This window comes from Artibeus jamaicensis, unplaced genomic scaffold (assembly GCF_021234435.1).
Source record: "Artibeus jamaicensis isolate MK-2021 breed Jamaican fruit bat unplaced genomic scaffold, CSHL_Jam_final contig_456, whole genome shotgun sequence".
NCBI lineage: Eukaryota > Metazoa > Chordata > Mammalia > Chiroptera > Phyllostomidae > Artibeus > Artibeus jamaicensis.
Window position 1 is genome coordinate 5386264 of NW_026521839.1, and position 20307 is coordinate 5406570.

The following is a 20307-nucleotide window of genomic DNA, read 5'->3' on the forward strand; positions in this document are numbered from 1 at the left end:
ACGGATAAAGTACTTCTCACATAAAGTCAATTCAAGGAGTTCATCATCACCAAGCCCTTATTATATGAAATGTTAAAGAGACTTATCTAAGAAAAAGAAGATAAAAAAGATGAACAGTTGAGGAACAAGTATGAAAGACACAGGGATGAGGACTGGGGGGGGGGGCGAAATGGGAGGGAGGGGGGGAGATGGGGCGGGGGGGCTGGGATGGGAGAAATAGACAAAAAATGTACTTGAAAAATAAATAAAAATTTTAAAAAAAGAATTTGAAGGTCTTGCTATGTAGCTTTGAATACAGGAAGAAATAACCAGCAAAAAAAAAAAAAGATGAACAGTGGAAGGACAGCAAACTCACCTAAAACGAAAGCAAACTAAGAGGACAGCTAGATCAGGAGCAGAACCATAGAAATGAAGATCTCATGGAGGGTTAGCAACAGGGGAGTGGGAGAAGGAGAAGGGGGGAGAAGGTACAAAAAATAAGTAGCATAGATGGTAGGTAGAAAATAGATAGAGGGGAGGGCAAGAATAGTATGGGAAATATAGAATCGAAAGAACTTGAGACATGTGGTCATAAACTAAAAGGGGGGAATGGTGGGGGTGGGAAGGTGCAGGGTGGAGGGGAATGAAGGGGGGAAATAGAACAACTGTAATGGCATAATCAACAAAATATATTTTTCAAAAAAGTTAAAAGAAAATAAACCATATTTAGGAGAAATGTAATTCTTTGTATTGTGTATAGAGTCAGAGGGATCTGGATATGAAGAGAAGACAAGATTATCGAAATATGTTATCTGAAAGGCTATTTAGTAAGGTGCTCAATAGCTTTGTACAATATGACCTAAAGCAAACCTAAACACAAAATTTTTCTTAGCCTCTTTTTGAAAAACTGTGTTTGGCCCATAGAAAAAAAGTACTGGTTTTTAGTTTAACTACCTTTTACAGACCTCGAAGGGCTAAATTAAATAGTTGAGACTACAGCAATATTCATTCTTCCTTCTTCCTTAATTCCAAATTTATGTTATTAAGAGAAAAATAACCCTATGGGTGAAACTGTTATTAATTTATTTAATTTTCAGAAATATCCAGCTGAACCGCATACTTGGGGAAGGCAAGGCATATCAATGAACATCTTTACATTGGCAACATGAGACTATTTTTAAGGTTTTTAATGAATTTAGATGGCAGGACTGTTTAGCAGTTACTACCTCCTAAAAAGGCCATAATCAATGTGCTCCTACTCCTGATGAGCCTGATTATATGCTTAGTGGGGTAGCTGTTGGGTGTGAAAAGGAGCATGAGAGAACTTCAAAGGTTATCCATCTGTTTATTACTTCTATGTGGTTGGGGTAAATAATTTTTACAGAGTATGTTATAATACTATGTAAAGATAGGCTTTCCTTGGTAGCAGAAATGTGATATGAAGAAAATAAACCTTGTTTTATCCAATTAAAAGTATTTTATATTTAAAATGATAAAATATTATACTGCATTCTTAATAGTACAAAATGTCAGAATTTTACGGTAACAGATATAAAATTTTAATTTTACTAGTATGACGTCACTTGAGTGGATGCTCCTTGCACTTTACCATCCTGTACTTAGAACTTTTCATCACATACCAGAGTACTTCTAACAATATAATACAGAGTTAGACTGAACCAGATGAAATTGCAGATATTATATACCATTGTTGATGTATAAAATGACTATCTTCTATGGTTCAACCTAACATGGGGGCAGCAGCGTTTTACTTTTCTATAGTAAACAGTATTGAACTACCTCTTCCTGTATCTACCATTTGAACTTCTTTGCCTACATATAAATGAATAACTATAGTTATAATAAATAATACCCTTGTATACTTAATCCAACTGTCCCATAAACAACAGTAGCAGGCTTCCCCATTTCCAGCAGAACTGCCTTATCGTTTGCTAAACAATACTCCATCTCCTGAACATCGCTGGGCATTTACATTTGGCTTTCCCAACTTTTAGAAATAACCATCTGCTACTTCAAAATCAAAACTAAAAAAGAAAAATCCCAATAAGTACTTCAGATATTCTAGGATTACTAAATAAAATAGAGCAACAAAAGACTAGCTTATAGCAGTTATGCTGCAGGCAAAGTGGCTTTAATATAAATTGCAAGAGTTTAAGATTTTTCTTTAGAAATTTCATTTCTCTTAGAAATGATCACTTGGACTTTGTTTACCTTTGCTAATAAGAAACTGCACAGTACACAAATGACCAGCTCTTGCAGCTTTCATCAAAGGTGTTCTTCCACCTTCAGATTCATGTTCCTATTAAAGAAACAAAAATAATCCATCAGTAACAATTCATTAACCATCTATTTTAAATACTTAGTACTAATAACATAGACATAATGAAGATTTAATACTTACACAAACTACTTCCATACCTCCAAAATATAGGATTAATTTCAGTCCACACTACATGGTGTAACCTTTTAAGGTCAGTTTTGCATACCAAGCAATAACCATTAAAGATAACACTTTACTTTGGGTTTAGCTTGATCCCCCAAACAGAAATCATTGCATTTGTAAATACACTTTATTGATTTATTTTTAGAGAGAGGAGAAGGGAGGGAGAAAAAGAGGGAGAAAGAGAGGGAGAGAAACATCGATGTGTGAGAGATACATTAACCTCTCACGTGCCCCCTACTGGGGACCTAGCCCACAGCCCAAGTGCCCAATGTGGCCTGACTGGGAATCAAACCAATGACCTTTCGGTTCACTGCCTGGCACTCAATCCCCTGAGTCACACCAACCAGGACCATTCTTTTTTCTTTTTATTCCTAAGATTAAAAAGATGTTTTCCTAACTGTTCATCTGAACTGTGAGAAAGGAGCCTTAGTATTGTGAGGTTATTAGAAAGATCTTGATCTTCTATCACAAGCCAGTATGAACTCTATCATAAGATACAAAACAAATCCCTGAAGAAAAACACTATGGTATTTTAGGAGTAAAGTAAAAAAGAGAACATTAAATATACCAATGAGCAGATATTTCTTAGAGTAGAAATAAAATATCTGAATATCAAAGTCCAAAGAAACAATTTTATAATAGCATAAACATTGTTATTCTTTCTAGGAAGTTTCCAGCAAGAGGAATGAACAATTAAACAGCTTCTAACCATCTTAATATCAAATGCCACTACAAAGAGTATACTTTCATAGTAACTAGCACTTTCATTATGTATGCAAACACAGTAATTTCTGTTGTTCTGGTCTTTTGTGACTCAGAAACACTAGATAAAGAACAGTGATTAAGTCAGGCCTTATTTCAGCTTTATTCTAATTAACTGAGAATCCTTTAGGTATCACATAGTCAATTTAAAAATTGTGTACTCTGCCAAAAGGACACAATTTAATCTGTTTACACAACTATATCTGATCTACAACTAAGGCAAACTAACAATGAGAAGTAAGAGTAGACTGTCAACTCAATGGAAACGTTGTACTGGCCTGCACTGATGGGAACTGCACTCTCAGAGAGATTTTTAAAAATCTTGATGGTATCAAATCTTTCAACCTCCTATAAAAATCAGTTCATACTTTGACTTTTGTTTATAAAAGTAGGCTTACGGTTGTGAATACACAAAGCAGTTTATTCTTATACTATTATTTATTAATTGCTGTATTATTTTCCAAAGAAACAGCTGTAAACCGGTTTTTACCCTACTCTGTATGTTGATTAGACAACAACCTTTATTAACTCTAAGGTATGGAAGAATAACTATAGGTAATACCAACATAATCTTGTTTACAATAGAATGAATTTTGAATTTATAGTTAATGTAAGTAAATCTAATATTCTGGTAATTTACTTTAAGCAAAACAAAATATACACCATGAAAATCTTACTCAGAAAGACCCAGAAAGTTGTTTGTCCAGTTTTTCATCTGACTTACTTCTGAATTATCATTACAAGAAACAGCACACTGGAAATAAATCACTCTTGTAGCAACTCATTATTTCCCTTCTTGCCTCAGGGCCTTTTCATGCAAGCTATTGTTTCTTCCCAGTCGTACTTGTCTTTTAGCACCTTTTCACCCTTCATATCAAGTCAAGTGTTACATCCTCAAGGAAGACACCTCTGAACTTTTTACCTAGATCACTCTTTTATTATTGACTTACAGTTCTATGTAAGTCAATACACTCCTTCAAAAGGTCCAGTCATACATTAGTTTGTGTAACTATTTGGCTAAGATGTCTCTGCCATTAAAATGTAGGCTCCACGAGAACAGCAACTGCATCCGTTTTTGCTTACCATTATAAAGCTAACATATAAAACAATGAGGGGCCTGACTACTATTTACCATGAAGGAACCTAAGCATAAGTGACCTCTTAAATCTTCCCTTTCATAGTACTAAGTTTTGAAGTTTTAATTTTCTACTAAGCAAATAAGAGAAAGAAAAGTTAATATAACAGGAAAGTAGGAGTAATAGCTAAACTTAGAATAAGATTTTCATTATCTGTATTATGCACATTATTACTAAAGCATGGGTGGGCAATACTAATGTCAATTTACCTTTTTTCCTCTTAAGCCTTACATCCATTAACATAACTAAATCTCGAAGACAAAAGACTTTGAAAGTCCTGCTTTAGAATAAACTTTTAAAGTATTGGTACTTTAAAAGTTTATTGTTAGTATTGTTAGTTCTGTATATTTAAAATATTAGCTGATAACAGACAAGAAATCAGAAAGCACTGTCCCAAGATCAAAACAAATTTCGAATTTCAACATACTCATGAAATTTCTGAAATGAACAGTCTAAAAACTGTCAATTTTATTTTCCTCCCTATAAAAATTCATTCCTTTGGTTTTGAACTATATGATTATAGTTCAAAATATGTTTGGAAAGTGGCTGGTAAAACAATGCTACAACTTTATAATGTACTTATAATATTTCATGTCCTAAAATTAATACTGTATATTCCACAACATGTATTATTTGTACCAAAATATCTGACCATTAAATTCTTTTAAACTAGGAATCAAATTTGTATATGTTACTTATGAATGTTGCGTTTATTAGTACAGCCAATATTTGTTCAGAATCAATAAAATTTCAGGATATACATAAACACAGAAAATTATTTTGCAAGGTTATGAACTTATTGTGTAGTTTAACATTTTCTCTAAGCAGCCCAAGCGTCCATTAACAGATGAGTGCATAAAACAACTATGGGACATTCACACAAGGGAATACTATCTGGCCATAAAAAAGAAGAAAATTTTACCCTTTGTGACAGTACAGATGGAAAATTTTACCCTTTGAGACAGTATTTTTCTTTTTAATAATGGAAGAAGAGTTGTCTTGGGCCACACATTAAATACACAAATGCTAACAAAAACTGATGAGCAAAAAAAAGTTTTAAGTAAATTTATGATTTTGTGTTGGGCCACATTCATAGACATCAGACCATGGGCTGCAGGCTGGACACCCCTGTGAGGATTCTGATATTCTACCTTGCAGGGTACATTCTTCCAACCTGCAACTGTACACTCATCATTACTTCAGTGATCTACTGTTACTGATGAGGTTCATATCCCTTGGAAGAATGAGATGGAAAAGAGACTAAGAGGCACTCTTCTAGGGTTTTTTGCTTAGCTTAGTTTCTAAATATAACAAGTAACAAAAAATAACCAAGCTTATTCAGTTTGGATGAAGGAACATGACTGATCATAAAGCAAAGATGGAAAAAGAACAAAATTCTACAATGATGCAGAATAATCTGTATAGACTCCAGCAAAGTCTCCAAGTGTGGAACGTGGAGGGGGTTATCTGAATCTCCTGGGATATTAGCTGGAATGCAGACTCCCATTTCAAATCCGCTGAACCCGAACCTCTAAAAGTGGAGTTGCAAACCTCATTTTAAAAAGTATTCCATTAACATTTGCTTTACATATTTAGGTGCTCCTATGTTAGGTGCATAAATGTTTACTAGGGTTATATCCTCTTTTTGGATTGTTCCTTTTATCATTATGAAGTGCCCTCTGTCTCTTACTATGGCCTTGGTTTTAAAGTCTATTTTATCAGATATAAGTAGTACTAACCCCAGCTTTTTTTTTCTTTTCTATTTGCATGAAAATATCTTTTTCCAAACCTTTACTTTTAGTCTGTGTGTATCTTTTGATCTGAGATGGGTCTCTTAGAGGCAGCATATACATGGATCTTTCATTAGACCCCACACTTCTCAGGGGCAACCCCCAGCCACTGAACTATCCCTCCTGAACTTCAGTGGCTGTCTGTGAGAGCCTAGCCAGCCCTCTCGTGTCTACTCCGCAGTGCCTCACAGTCTTGTGGTGAAGTGGTTTCTTCTGTCTGCCCTTGGTTATAATGCATGCCTCTCTCCAGCTAGTGTTCAGTTGGTTATTCTGGATGGTTTCTCTACAATTTTGTAGTTCCAGATTGGTCCTGGGAGGAGGTTAGCATAGCTTCCGGACATAAAAGGAGAAACTGACAGAAATACAGTCATACCTGGGGATTTTAACACTCCATTGACTTTAATGGATAGATATTCCAGGCAGAAAAAAAAAAAAAAGACAGCAGCCTTAAACAACATACTAGATCAAGTAGATTTAATTGATATTTTCAGAGCATTTCACTCCAAAGCAGCAGAATATACATACTTCTCAAATGTACATGGAATGTTTTCCAGGATAGACCACATGTTATCAGAACACAAAACAAGTCTCAATAAACTTAAAAAGTCTGAAATCATATCAAGCATCTTCTCTGACCACAATGCTATGAAACTAGATATCAATCACAAGAAGAACACTAAAAAAACACACAAAGACATGGGAGCTAAACAACATGTTATTAAACAATGAATGGGTCAACAACAAGATCAAGAAAGAAATCAAAAGATACCTTGAAACAAATGAAAATGAGGAAAGAACAATCCAAAACCTGTGGGACACTTGGGAAAGCAAGTGTCAATTTACAAAGAGGGAAATTCACAGCATTACAAGCGTATCTCAAAAAAAGAAGAAAAAGCTCAAATAAACAATCTAACTTCACACTTGAGGGAACTTGAAAAGAACAACAAACAAAGCTCAAAGAGAGTAGAAGAAAAGACTTAGTAAATATCACAGCATAAATAAATGAAATAGAGTCTTAAAAAACAATACAAAAGATCAACGAATCCAAAGAGCTGGTTCTTTGAAAAGATAAACAAGATGGACAAACTTTAACCAGACTCATCAAGAAAAAAAGAGAAAGGACCCAAATAAATAAAATCAGAAATGAAAGAGGAGAAATAACAACTGACACCAAAGAAATACGAAAGACTGTAAGAAAATATTATGAATAATTATATGCCAACAAACTGGACAAGCTGGATGAAATGGGCAAATTCCTAGAAACATACAATCTTCCAAAAAATAAATCAGGAAGAATCAGAGACTCTGAATAGACAGATTGTATCTAATGAAATTGAAGCAGTAATCAAAAAGCTCCCAACAAACAAAGGTCTGGGACCAGATGGCCTCACACATAAATTTTATCAAACATTCCGATAAGAGATAACACCTCTCCTTCTCAAACTATTTCATAAAATTCTAGAGGACAGAAGGCTCCCAAGCTTATTTTACATAGCCAGCATTATCCTAATTTCAGATAAAGACACTACAAAAAAAAAAAGTTATAAGCCAATATCCCTGATGAATACAGATGCTAAAAACACTCAACAAAATATCAGCAACCTGAATAGACCAATGCATCAAAAAGATCATACCCCATGATCAAGTGGAATTTATTCTGGGAATGCAAGGTTAGTATAACACTCACAAATCAGTAAATGTGATTCATCACATAAACAAAATGAAGGATAAAAAAACATATGATCACATCAACAGATGCAGAAAAGCTTTTGATAAAATCCAGCACCCATTTATGATCAAAACTCTCAGCGAAGTGGGAACAGAGGGAACATTTATATTACCTAACCATAATAAAGGCCATATACGACAAACCCACTGTCTGCATCATACTCAAAGGGCAAAAAGTATAAGCACTCCTCTTAAGAGTGGGAAGAAAATAGTCAGTGATGCCTGCGTTCACCTCTCTTATTCAACACAGTACTTGGAGTCCTAGCCACAGCAATTAGACAAAAAGAAGAAATAAAAGGCAATCAAATTTGAAAGGAAGAAGTAAAATTGTCTTTATTTGAAGATGACATGATACTGTACATAGAGAACCCCTAAGATTCCACAAAGAAACCTAGAATTGATAAATGAGTTCAGCAAAGTAACAGGATACAAAATTAATATCCAGAAATCAGTTGCATTTTTATATGCCAATAATCAACAGAAAGGAAAATTAAGAAAATAATACCATTCACAACTACTACAAAAAAAATAAAACACCTAGGGATAAACCTAACCAAGGGTGTAAAGACCTGCACTCAGAGAATTATAAAACACTAAAGAAAGTAAAAGAAGATACAAATGAGCAAAGCACATACCATGTTCACGTATAGAAACAATTAACATCATTAAAATGTCCATAATACTCAAAGCAATTTATAGATTCAAGCAATTCCTATCAAGATTCCAATGACATTATTTCACAGAACTAGAACAAATATTTCAAAAACTTATATGCAACCACGAAAGGCCCCACATAGCAACAGTGATTCTGAGAAAGAAGAACCAAGTTGGAGGAATCATGCTGCCTAACATCAAACTATAATAAAAGGAAACAGCCTGGTACTGGCATAAAAACAGACACATAGATCAAAAGAACAGAAAAGAGAGCCCAGAAATAAACCCACACCTTTACAGTCAATTAATATTCAACAGAGGAAGCAAACACATAAAGTGAGCTAAAGAAAGCTTATTCAATAAACGGTGTTGAGCAAACTGGACAAATATGTGCAGGAAAATCAAAATAGTCCACTCTGTACACCACACATAAGAATAAATTCAAAATGGACTGAACACTTAAATGTTTGACCCAAAACCATAAAAATCCTAGAAGAAAACATAGGCAGCAAAATCTCAAATATGGCCCATAGAAATTTTTTTCTCAGATATATCTTCCCAGGCAAGGGAAACAAAAGAAAAAAATAAACAAATGGGACTACATCACACTAAAAAGTTTTTGCATGGCAAAGGAAACTATCAACTAAATAAAAAGACAACCCATTCTCTCAGAATGGGAGAACATATTTGCTGATACAGCTGATAAGGAGTTAATCAAAATTTATAAAGTACTTACAAAACTCAATACCAACCAACCAACCAACCAACGAACCAAACAACCCAATTAAAAAATAGGCAAAGGTCCCTGGCTGGTGTAGCTCAGTGGATTGAGCATGGCCTGTGAAGCAAAGGGTCGCCCGCCAGTTTGATTCCCAATCAGGGCACACGCCTCGGTTGCAGGCCAGGTCCCCAGTAGGGAACACATGAGAGGCAACCACACATTGATGTTTCTCTCCCACTCTTTCTCCTTCCCTTTCCCCTCTCTAAAAATAAGTAAATAAAAATATTTTTAAAAAATGGTCAAAGGACCTGAATAGATACTTCTCCAGAGAATGTACAGATGGCAATAGACATGTAAAAAGATGCTCAATGTCACTAATCATCAGAGAAATGCAAATTAAAACCACAGTAAGATACCATTTCACACCTGTCAGAATGGCTATCATCAGTAAATCAATAAATAACAAGTGCTGGTGAGGATGTGGAGAAAGGGGAACCTTTTTGCACTGTTGATGGAAATGCAGACTGGTGTAGCCACTGTGGAAAGCAGTATGGAGATACTTCAAAAAATTTAAAATGGATTTACCTTTTGACCCAGTGATCCCACGTCTGGAAATATATCAGAAGAAACCCAAAACACTAATTCAAAAGAACATAAACACCCCTATGTTCATTGTAGCACTATTTATAATTAATTGCCAAGATATGGGAGCAGCCCAAGTGTCCATCAATAGATGAGAGAATAAAACAACTATGGAACATTTATCTAATGGAATACTACTTGGCCATAAAAAAGAAGAAAAGTTTAGCTTTTGTAACAGTAGGGATAAACCTGGAGAACATTACACTAAGTGAAATAAGCCAATCAGAGAAAGACAAACACCATATCATTTCACTAATGTGGAATCAAGCAAACAAACTGAACTAATAAGCAGAACAGAGACAAACTCAGATGGAGAGCAGATGACAACCAGTGTGGGTGGGGTTAGTGGTGGAGAGACTGAGCAAAAGGAAAAAGGACTCGTGGATGTGGACAACAGCGTGGTGGCTGCTAACGGAAGGGGTGTAAAAGGGGACTAAATGGTACTAAAAAAAAGACAATAAAGATAAAATTAAAAAAAAAAAAACCCAGTAAAAAGTGTCCCAAGTTTTGAGACTTACAGCTAGAGAGAGAGAGATTTATAATCGCATTACCTTAACAAATCCAGAAAGAAAGAAATACCTTATCTGAAGTTAACACTGAGCTTTGTATTCTATATAGGAGCCTGAGATATTACACAAACTTAGTAAAAGTTCACATTTTCACATAATATTTTGTAAAATAAATTGATTTTCTTTTTTCAAATTAGAATATAACTGCTTATTCAATAAGCCATTAATGAAGATATTTTAATAAGCATTATAATTAAGAGTGACTTGATACTGAAAAATTTATTTTAGGTGACCTAAGTTAATGGTGATCCAATCACAATTTATTTGTAATTTATATAAATTAAGCACTGCTCCTGAGTTTAAACAAATCTCTCTGGATTACAATGGATATTAACTTTGCTTAACTTTTAAAACCATTAGGCACAAATTCCACACATTTTTTTGAAAGAAAAGAAATGTTTGCCTATGAACAAGTATTCACCTTCTTAAAAACTAATTTCAGAATGAGGTAATAGAACATAATTTTATGAAAAAATTAAATTTATATAAATTAGGGAATGAACAATATAGCAAAAAATGCTAACTTATTTTTTGTTTATCAGAGGATTATATTTAAAATATCCAACAAGTTATCCTAAACTAAGTTTCATATTTTTTAAATGAACATAGCTGAATGCAAAGGACTTTATAATTGAGATTTTTTTCCCCTTGAGTTTCTTAACTCTCCCAATAAGGGAGGATACAAAAAAACTATCTGAATAAGAAAATCTATTTTCACCTACAAGATTTTTTAGGAATATCACATTAAAAGAATTCTAAGGAAGCAAATTACTAGTAATATAAACCTCTTTTTATTTAAACTTCATAATCTTTCTCATTTGAAGAGGATTTCCTCTTTCACACATCAGGGTCCTGGAACTACCTGGCTGGAATTCAGATATCTGGAACTCTAGTTACCTACAACATCTAGTCCTTCTGCAGTAGCTCACAAGCATCAAAGGCCACCCTCACCTGATGCTTGGACGGATTTATGCCCTCCAAAATAGTCTTCATGTCCTCCTGCTTGTCCTGTGAAAGGAAAAAGAAGAACTCACGGATCTTATTCCAAAAATGAAACTCACATTTGGCCATGAAGACCTTGTGAATGGTACTTCAGATGCTGAGCTTTATTAAACTCAGGATCTTCAACTAAAAAGATTCTCTTCTGTAGAGACCATAATCTCAGGAGCAGAGCATTATTTTTTAAAGGGTGTGATAATGTGGGTCTTTACCAATGTAACTTCAATATAAAGCTTAACAAATGCAGATATAATGCTGCTGAATTATTTGAATTCATGCCTTTGTCTCCAAATACAACCAAAGCCACAGAATCCAGAACAGTATGTTTTAACATCTAACCAAAGAATAAAATTAAAAGATTTGGGGATATCACAAGCTGGGAGAAAAAGTAAGGAAAATATTGTAAGGTAATTATATAGCTATGTAGCCCCTGCATTACAAACGTACTTAAGTGCTCACACTTTTCGATTAAAACGGGAATCTTCGAAGAACTTGAGAGACAGAGTATCTATATTTTCTTCAGGTCTAGACTCCTGACACAGAGAGTACTTGAAGATATAAATGACAAAACAGTAATAAGCTTTGCAGTCACAGGCCAGAGTCAACTAAGTCACCAAATAAAAAGGTAGCCAAGAGAAGTCTTTATTCTAAGTCACTTCTACCTCCTACCTGGGACATATGCTTACTCTAAGGGGCATATGCATGCTCCTATAGTAGAGATTTGGCAAGAAAGCATTTTGAGACAACTACACAATTTGAAGAAGCTGACTTCCTCTCCCTACCACACCCCTATATGATTATCAACAAATAGCAAGCCTCATTCAATTATGAATAAGCAAAAAATAGCCAACATAGAGCCTATTAAATTCTTATGAACATGGAAACAATAAAATTTAAATCAGATATTGGCCTACACTTTCAAATAAATGAAAGAGAACATAAATTCTTTAAACAGCTGAACAAAGTGATATAACAGCAATAGGAGATTAAAAAGTTGGAAGAGCAGAAGAAACTAAGTAATAATAAAACCATGAAAACCATACTACATGCAACAATTATACAGAAAAATAGTGACCTAGAAGATGAGTTTAAGAGAGAAACGATGCATAGGAAAAGGAGAAAGAAATAAAAAAAAAATTAAGATAATACAAATAGAGGAGATCCAAACAATGATTAACAAATACCCTGGATGAACACAGAATAAAAAAAGAAGTATTCAAGGATGTAATGAAAGAAAACTGAAGGAGAGAGAGGAAGAAGAGAAAGAACAGCAGCAAAAACCTTCAGTTAAAAAGTACTCACTATTTTCCAGGTAAAACTAATAAAGAATAATAAACACCAAGATACATCCTAGTGAAATCACAGAGGTTTAAGTATAATGAAAGAGTCTTATGATAATCCAGGCAGAAACAGGAAATTACTTACATATAATAAGGAACGGTCTAGTGGATTTTGGCAATACTCAATACCACAAGACAGAGAACAGAGTCTTAGAATTTTTAGGGGAAAAAACAGGTGATTCAATAATTTTACATATGGTTATATTCATTTATAAATACAACATACAGTAATCTCAACAATGAAAGCACATGAGAACTGCTTCCCGCCTTCCCTCTAGGGCAGGGGACTAAATTCAAATCAAAATACCAGTATCTGCCAGCCAAAAGGTGAGTCAATTCAGGCACTCAAGGATTAAGAAGCTACATGATGTGAAAGACTAGTAAACACAGACCCCACCTAAATTTATAGTTAAAGTTAAACACCTGGCAGAAATAGTGTCATAAAATAGAATGTCAAAGTTATAAAACCATAGTAATGTAAAAAATAAAATGGTGGAAGATACATTTAATCTCCTTTCAGAATGAAGTCAATAGATATTGTCTGAATATTTGATTTTTAAAAAACTTGTATTTGTAAATGTCTGAATACTCTTCTAGAAAGCACTTTTATACATGTGTTTTATAGTTTACCAAAGTTTTAGGGGCAATCAATGAGCAGCTCCTAGGGCTATTTGAACACAGGGAGAATTTTTAGTTAAAACAAACACTGGCCCATGATCAAAGATTAGAAAATTAAACCATCAAGAAAGAAGGTAAACAGGAAAGAAGGAAGTAGGTAGGTAGGTAGATAAATCTTTTTAATTCATGTTAATGAGAATGCTGGAAATTAGTAAGTCTCAATTATTAATAGAAATATAGACTGGTTTAGCATTTTTGACGAATCTGCCAGCAGCTATCAACATTTTACAAGTGCTCTCTTTGATAACCAAAACTTCGCTTCTAGGAACTTACCCCTATTGATGTATTCACAAAAGCAAAAAAGATGTAAATGTGTTTAATAACATTTAATGCAGTACCATTTGTAACATTTAATGCTAAAAATGCAAATGAATGACTACTTAAGGAATAAGTAACTGTGAAAAGGAGAGAGAAATCCATAGGAATTGACACTGAAAAATATTATTAATAATGAAAAAGTTGCAGGACAGTATGTGTGGTATTTTGTGGTAACAAATCCACTCATATAAAAAAAGACATAGCCCACATACATAGAAAATACAAATACTTGGGTGTACAGAAATATCCAAGTTTCATACAATATATTGCTTAAGTTAAAAAAACAATCTTATAAAAGAGAAGACCTGGTCCACATTCCTATTTTATAAGATTTAATATAGAAAAATCCAACTTCCAGCCAAGATGGAGCCGTAGGTGGAAACACTGTACCTCCTCGCACAACCAAGTCTAAAGACAACAAAGTTTTAGTAACAAAAATGCAACCAAAACAGACAGAAAACTGAACAGTACAGAAGTCTGACAACAACGAACCATTCAGCCAGACTGGTAAGAGGGGTGGAGCCAGCAGCTGGCAGAGCCAGGTTGCGCAGGAAAAAGTGGCCAGACTGACCCAAGCCCACAAGTGGCAGTTGGCAGATCCCAGGTGTGGGTTGGCAATGGGCAGACCCAGTGAGGGCACAAGGCAGCTGGCTGACCACAGTCACACATTCGCACACAGATTAACCAGGCGAAGGAGCAAGCAGTGAGACAGACAGTGCAAACCAGGGCCCCAGTGATGGGAATTAAAGCCTAGAAGCACCAATTAGAAAAACTTTCGGGGGTCAAGGTGCTAGGAGAGGCTCCCAGGCTCACAGAGAGTTCACTGGAGAGACCTACAGAGTCCTAGAGGGTGCACAAGCCCACACAGCTGGGAACCAGAACCAGAAGGGCCCAATTTGCTTGCGGAAAGCAGCAGAGGGGACCGAAATCAGAGAGAGAGAGTGGAACAAGTGCCATTGCCCCTCTCTGACCCCGCCCCCACATACAGTGTTACAAACAAGCAACCTGGGTGGCCCCTCCCTGGTGAACACCTAAGGCTCCGCCCCTCATACATAACAGGCACAAACAGACCAAAACCTTATGGATCAAGAAGAAGAACAGCTCAAAGCCCCACAGCCAATACTTCTAAGCAACCAAGAGATAGCTAACCTATCAGATGCACAGTTCAAAACACTGGTGATCAGGATGCTCACAGAACTGGTTCATTTTAGTCACAAATTAGAGAAACATATGAAAGCTAAACTAATTGAAATGAATGGTAATGCACAGGAAACCAACACTAATGGAAAGGAAATTGGGACTCACATCAAGGGAGTAGACCAGAAGGAAGGAAAAAATGACCAAACAGAAAAGAATGAAGAAACAAAAATTCAAAAAAATGAGGAGAGGCTTAGGAACCTCCAGGACATCTTTAAACGGTCCAACATTCGAATTATAGGGGCACCAGAAGGGGAAGAGGAACCGTCACGAGTGGAAACCCTATTTGAACAAATAATAAAAGAGAACTTCCCCATTCTGGCAAAGGAAATAGACTTCTAGGAAATCCAGGTAGCTCAGAGAGTACCAAAGAAGTTGGACCCAAGAAGGAACACAGCAAGGCACATCATCATTACATGAGCCAAGATTAAAATGAAGGAGAGAATACTAGAAGCAGCAAGAGATAAGGGGATTGTCACCTACAAAGGAGTTCTCATCAGAATGTCAGCGGATTTCTCAAAAGAGACCTTACAGGCAAGAAGGGGCTGGAAAGAGATATTCCAAGTCATGAAAACCAAAGACCTACAACCAAGATTGCTCTATCCAGCAAAGTTTTCATTTAGAATGGAAGGACAGATAAAGTGCTTCTCAGATAAGACCAAATTCAAGGAGTTCATCATCACCAAGCCCTTATTATATGAAATGTTAAAGGGACTTACCTAAGCAAAAGAAGATTAAAAAAAAGATGAACAGTGAAAGGACAGCAAACTCACAGTTATCAACAACCACACCTAAAACAAAAGCAAATTAAGAAGACAGCTACATCAGGAGTGAACCATAGAAATGAAGATCACGTGGAGGATTAGCAACAGGGGAGTGGGAGAAGGAGAAGGGGGGAGAAAGTACAGAAAATAAGTAGCACAGACAGTAGATAGAAAATAGATAGGGGGGAGGGTAAGAATAGTAGGGGAAATACAGAATCTAAAGAACTTGAGACACGTGTTCATGAACTAAAGGGGGGGAATGGTGGGGGTGGTGAGGTGCAGGGTGTCGGGGAATGAAGAGGGGGAAATAGAACAACTGTAATGGCATAATCAATAAAATCAAATAAAATTTAAAAAAAGAAAAAAATAAATAAAATGCTCCCCAAAAGTTCATTTGGCTGGTGGAATACAATGCAATGAAAGCAGTAAGGGTCAAAGAGCTTGCTTTATGGTTAGGGAAGAAACTCAGTGACAGGCCACTGTGATACATTCAAAGGGCCAAATTTCCTCATTGGTGCAAAAGTGTTTTAATTTTTATTAAAACATCAAAAATAACAAACCCTTAAAAGCTATGGTCAAGGAAAATCAGTATAATAAAAAGCCAAAATTCTATTTCAGTAAGAAATTATATGAAGAAGTGAACATTGATAAGAATGCTTCTTTCAGTATATGTGACTTTTCATCATTCGTACATAAAATATCTCTGGAACAGTTTAAGAAATAAAAAACATTAATTGCCAACAGAGATAGAAACCGGTGTCCACAGAACATTTTTATACTTTGTGAGTTTTGAACTATGTAAAGGTATTACCTATTTTAAAATTTTAAAAACATTTACTTTTCAAGTAATCTTAAGGTTTTGTTAAACAAAAATTTAGTCACAATAATGAGGAAAATAACTAATTGACAGGACCAACTATTATTCAATATAGCAAAGACTCCCTGGCCATGTAGCTCAGTTGGTTAGAGCATCATCCCAATATGCCAAGGTTGTGGGTTCAATGCCCTGTCAGGGTACTTACAAAAGACAACCAATGAATGTATAACAAAATTACATTTTTCTTTCTATATATATAAAAATCAATTTAAAAAAGACTCCATAATTAGCAACACTGTGTGCCTACCATACTTCTTTAAGTTGGTTCCATTTCATTTTCTCTGATCTGTTATATTTAAAGCAGCCTCACTATGAGCATAAAGAAACTACATTCTATTTCATGTCCCTGGGTACTCTCTTCCTCTTCCACCCCTATCTTCGAGGTGACAAACATCTTAAAGTAAAATGGTATTCTAAATTCTTTGTTTTTCAGTCCTTATGTATACTTGAAAGTCAAAGCTGAAAAAAAACAATCCTAAACAAAGGAAATTCTGAAAAGTCTTAAGACATAAAACATGAAAGGAAGATGACATAACACAAGTTTCTTCTGCTACCTGAAATAAACTTTACTTGCAGAAAAAGAATAAACAGATAATTGAATAAGACAACCAGAGAGACTATATTCTTGACTTAGTATTCTACAAGGGAAGAGGAAATAGTTTAATTAAAACAAAAATCCATTTTGAGAAAAATCTTCCTACTTTTTTGACAATTTTTAAGCAGGATAAAATATTGATACTAAAAAGACTTATGGTGGAAGAGATAATAATTTAGCATTATAATGCCAGATTATTCTTTACTGGGGTAGCCTTACTAAATTAACTAAGCATTTTAGGGACTAATAATTTTTATCTATTAAAGTAATCTATAAAATATTTTTATAATATGTGAAATCTGCTAATTATTAATTATAGATAACCTCCAAAATAATGCTTGGGGTCATTTAAGAGATATAGATTTTAAAAGATAAAATAACTTATATAAACACTTATCACCATTATTGGTAATAATGATTTCTATCTTAAAAATTCATTTTCATAGAGGATCTCATAGCACTTTACACATTCTTGGGCTAACAAGGCACTCAAGATAATCTAGTCCATCTAAACCAAACAGTTGGTTAACTTGTTCTTTCAAAATCATGAAGTTAGATTTCTTAGGCTAGGTCATGAAAGATCATTTAGTCCAAACCCCTCATAAAAAAAGTAAAAGAATGAAGAGTAGGAAAAAAAAAAAAAAAAGAAGCCTGTAAGACTTTAAGTGACTTGCCTAAGGACACCCAGCAAATCCAAAGTTATTCCTCAGAGAAATAAGATCAAGCAGTTTCCAAAGGCAGTTTGTTTTTTTTGTAAATATTTCTTAGGGATTTTAAGTATTAGAGAATGCTAATAGGTTTTAATATAAACTTCCTTATAATGGGTTTACATAATACCATACCTATAATCACATCAAATACTTAAAAACACACTTGAGCCCAATAAACAAAGATGCTATGCAGGGGAAAAAAACATAAGGAATACTGTTTATTTCAATGCATGATACCCACTATGGTGGTAACAAGAGATGCAAATAGCAGGAAGATATGAATTAGGTCATTTGTTCAGGATTCCTTTGCTTATAGAGTAAGTTCAATCCTTATAGAGTAGTTAAAATGATTCTGAATGCTAAACAGGGAGAACTTTTAAAAATCTCTGAAATCAATGGACAATTTGTAATTTAATTATTGATTTTCAAAAAGAACATTTTAAGTGGCCTATTAAAGAGCCCATGTGGCTCAGGAGCATTACCCTGTAACTGAAGTGTCGTGGGTTTGATTCCACGCCCTGTCAGGGCACATACCTGGGTTGCAGGTTGGATCCCCAGCTGGGGATGAATGCAAGAGACAACCAAGCAATGTTTTCCACTCACGCTCACGTCTTTCTCTCTCTCCCTTTCTCCTTCCCTTCCCCTCTCTAAAATTAATAAGCATGTCCTCAGGTGAGGGTTTAAAAAAAAAACAAAAAAACCTAAGCCAGCCCAAAGATTTTAAATAGTGGATTATTCAAACTTATGCAATTATTTAAAAGTTAGATGAACTACATATCAATCCATAACCTCTAAATATGGTGGATATTCAGTGTGCTTTTAACTGGAATTATCTATACATATTTTAAAACTAGAAAAAATGAAGTTTCAAACTAGATGTACCTATTTCAAGAATCTACCTGCAAATGTCCCAGTATGCCATTTGTTCTGGCTATAATTTTTTTAAAAGCAATAAATAAGAAATTTTCTATATTTCATTTAAAACTAAGATATTAATTACACCTACTACATATTTTGAATGAAAGCCCTAAAACTTCTCAGTTTCATACCAGGAAACAATACAAGAAAACCAAATTATTGCATTAAACATTTTAAAATCATAATTAATATCTTAACTAAGTCTGGGGCAGAATATTTTAAAGAATGGGAAACAGTTTTTAAGCTCCTTTTTAAAAATTATAGTACCAAAACTTTGAATTATGGCAAAAGTCAAACTCTAAAATCTAATTAAGGCTTGAGGGTTGGTCTTGATTGTGTGTCAAAGTCTTTTTGGACTTCCTTGTTTAAAACTGAGTATAAAAACAGTTCTCAGAAATGAAGATTCCCAACCAGCCCACAGAAACATCTATTTAACTTAAAGAACTAGCAAATCTAGGTGTCAAGAACACACCTATGAAATGCCAAGAATAGACTACATCTCTGCTCCACGCAATGTGAGTGGAGAATTTCCCATCTGCAAACCATTTGAGGAAATTGTTACAGCCCCAAGACAGATCCTAGGAGGTGGCAACCTTTGTTAAAGAATGAAGGACAAGAAAAACGCTAATGCCTTCTTATATCCAGTTAGTAATAATTATTTATCATTTTTCTCAGGACTCAAGGACTGACAGGCCTGCTTTACTCACTTCTTGTGTTTGACTAGCTCTTTTTTCCCCTTCTTCACTTAACAGTAAAACCTGATACTCCAAAGTTTTTTTAATAGGTTTTGAATATCAAACTTATTACACTTTCTCATACTTTCTACATCTTCTATAAAGAATATATAATTAGGAAAAAATAGTATTAAAATTGAAATGTCTTTTGCAGAATGCAAAAGCATAGACCAGGCAATATATTTTTAAAATCAACCTAATGATTAAAAAGAAGAAAAAAAAGTTATGCAAATTAAGTTATTATTAAATCTAACAGTTTAACTGAAAAACGAAAAGGCAAAAGTTCAACAATAAGGGAATGATTATGGTTCGTTAATATGATGGAATATTACGCAAGGGTTATAAACATAGACTATGTAACAATATGAAGATTATGAAAAAACACACTGGAAAAATAGAGGACAACTATATTATAATTATATGTAAACATGAATGCAGAGATAGATTGTAAAATATAAAAATAAATATTAATACTTATGTTAAAATAACAGCATTACCTTTATACTTGATAAAGAGATCTATTTATCTAAGCCAATTTTTAAATCTTACATTTTGAATATAAAATAATATGGAAAATTCAAATCTTTCTATTTGTTCACTTAATCCAATTCTTCTAAATAACTCTAATCATAAATACTACCTTATTTCAGAAGACTATCCAAATAAAGCATTTGAAAATAATTTCATAATAGATTTCTAACTCAGTCAAAATCAGTAAGATTTTGCTATATG

At 34.4% G+C, this 20307-nt stretch overlaps 1 protein-coding gene across 4 annotated transcripts in view; it reads right to left on the reverse strand.

Annotated features, from left to right (window-relative positions):
• Positions 1 to 20307, reverse strand: part of ANKHD1 (ankyrin repeat and KH domain containing 1) — a 112946-nt gene that overhangs the window by 46093 nt on the left and 46546 nt on the right. For 2 of the 4 annotated variants that reach the window (XM_037147533.2, XM_037147534.2), the window contains exon 11: positions 2212 to 2299. In XM_037147533.2, coding sequence (XP_037003428.2) covers positions 2212 to 2299 — 88 coding nt within the window. Of the gene's footprint in view, positions 1 to 2211; positions 2300 to 11379; positions 11454 to 20307 lie in introns of those variants that run through there. The other 2 variants (XM_037147532.2, XM_037147535.2) reach the window with 2 other exon arrangements.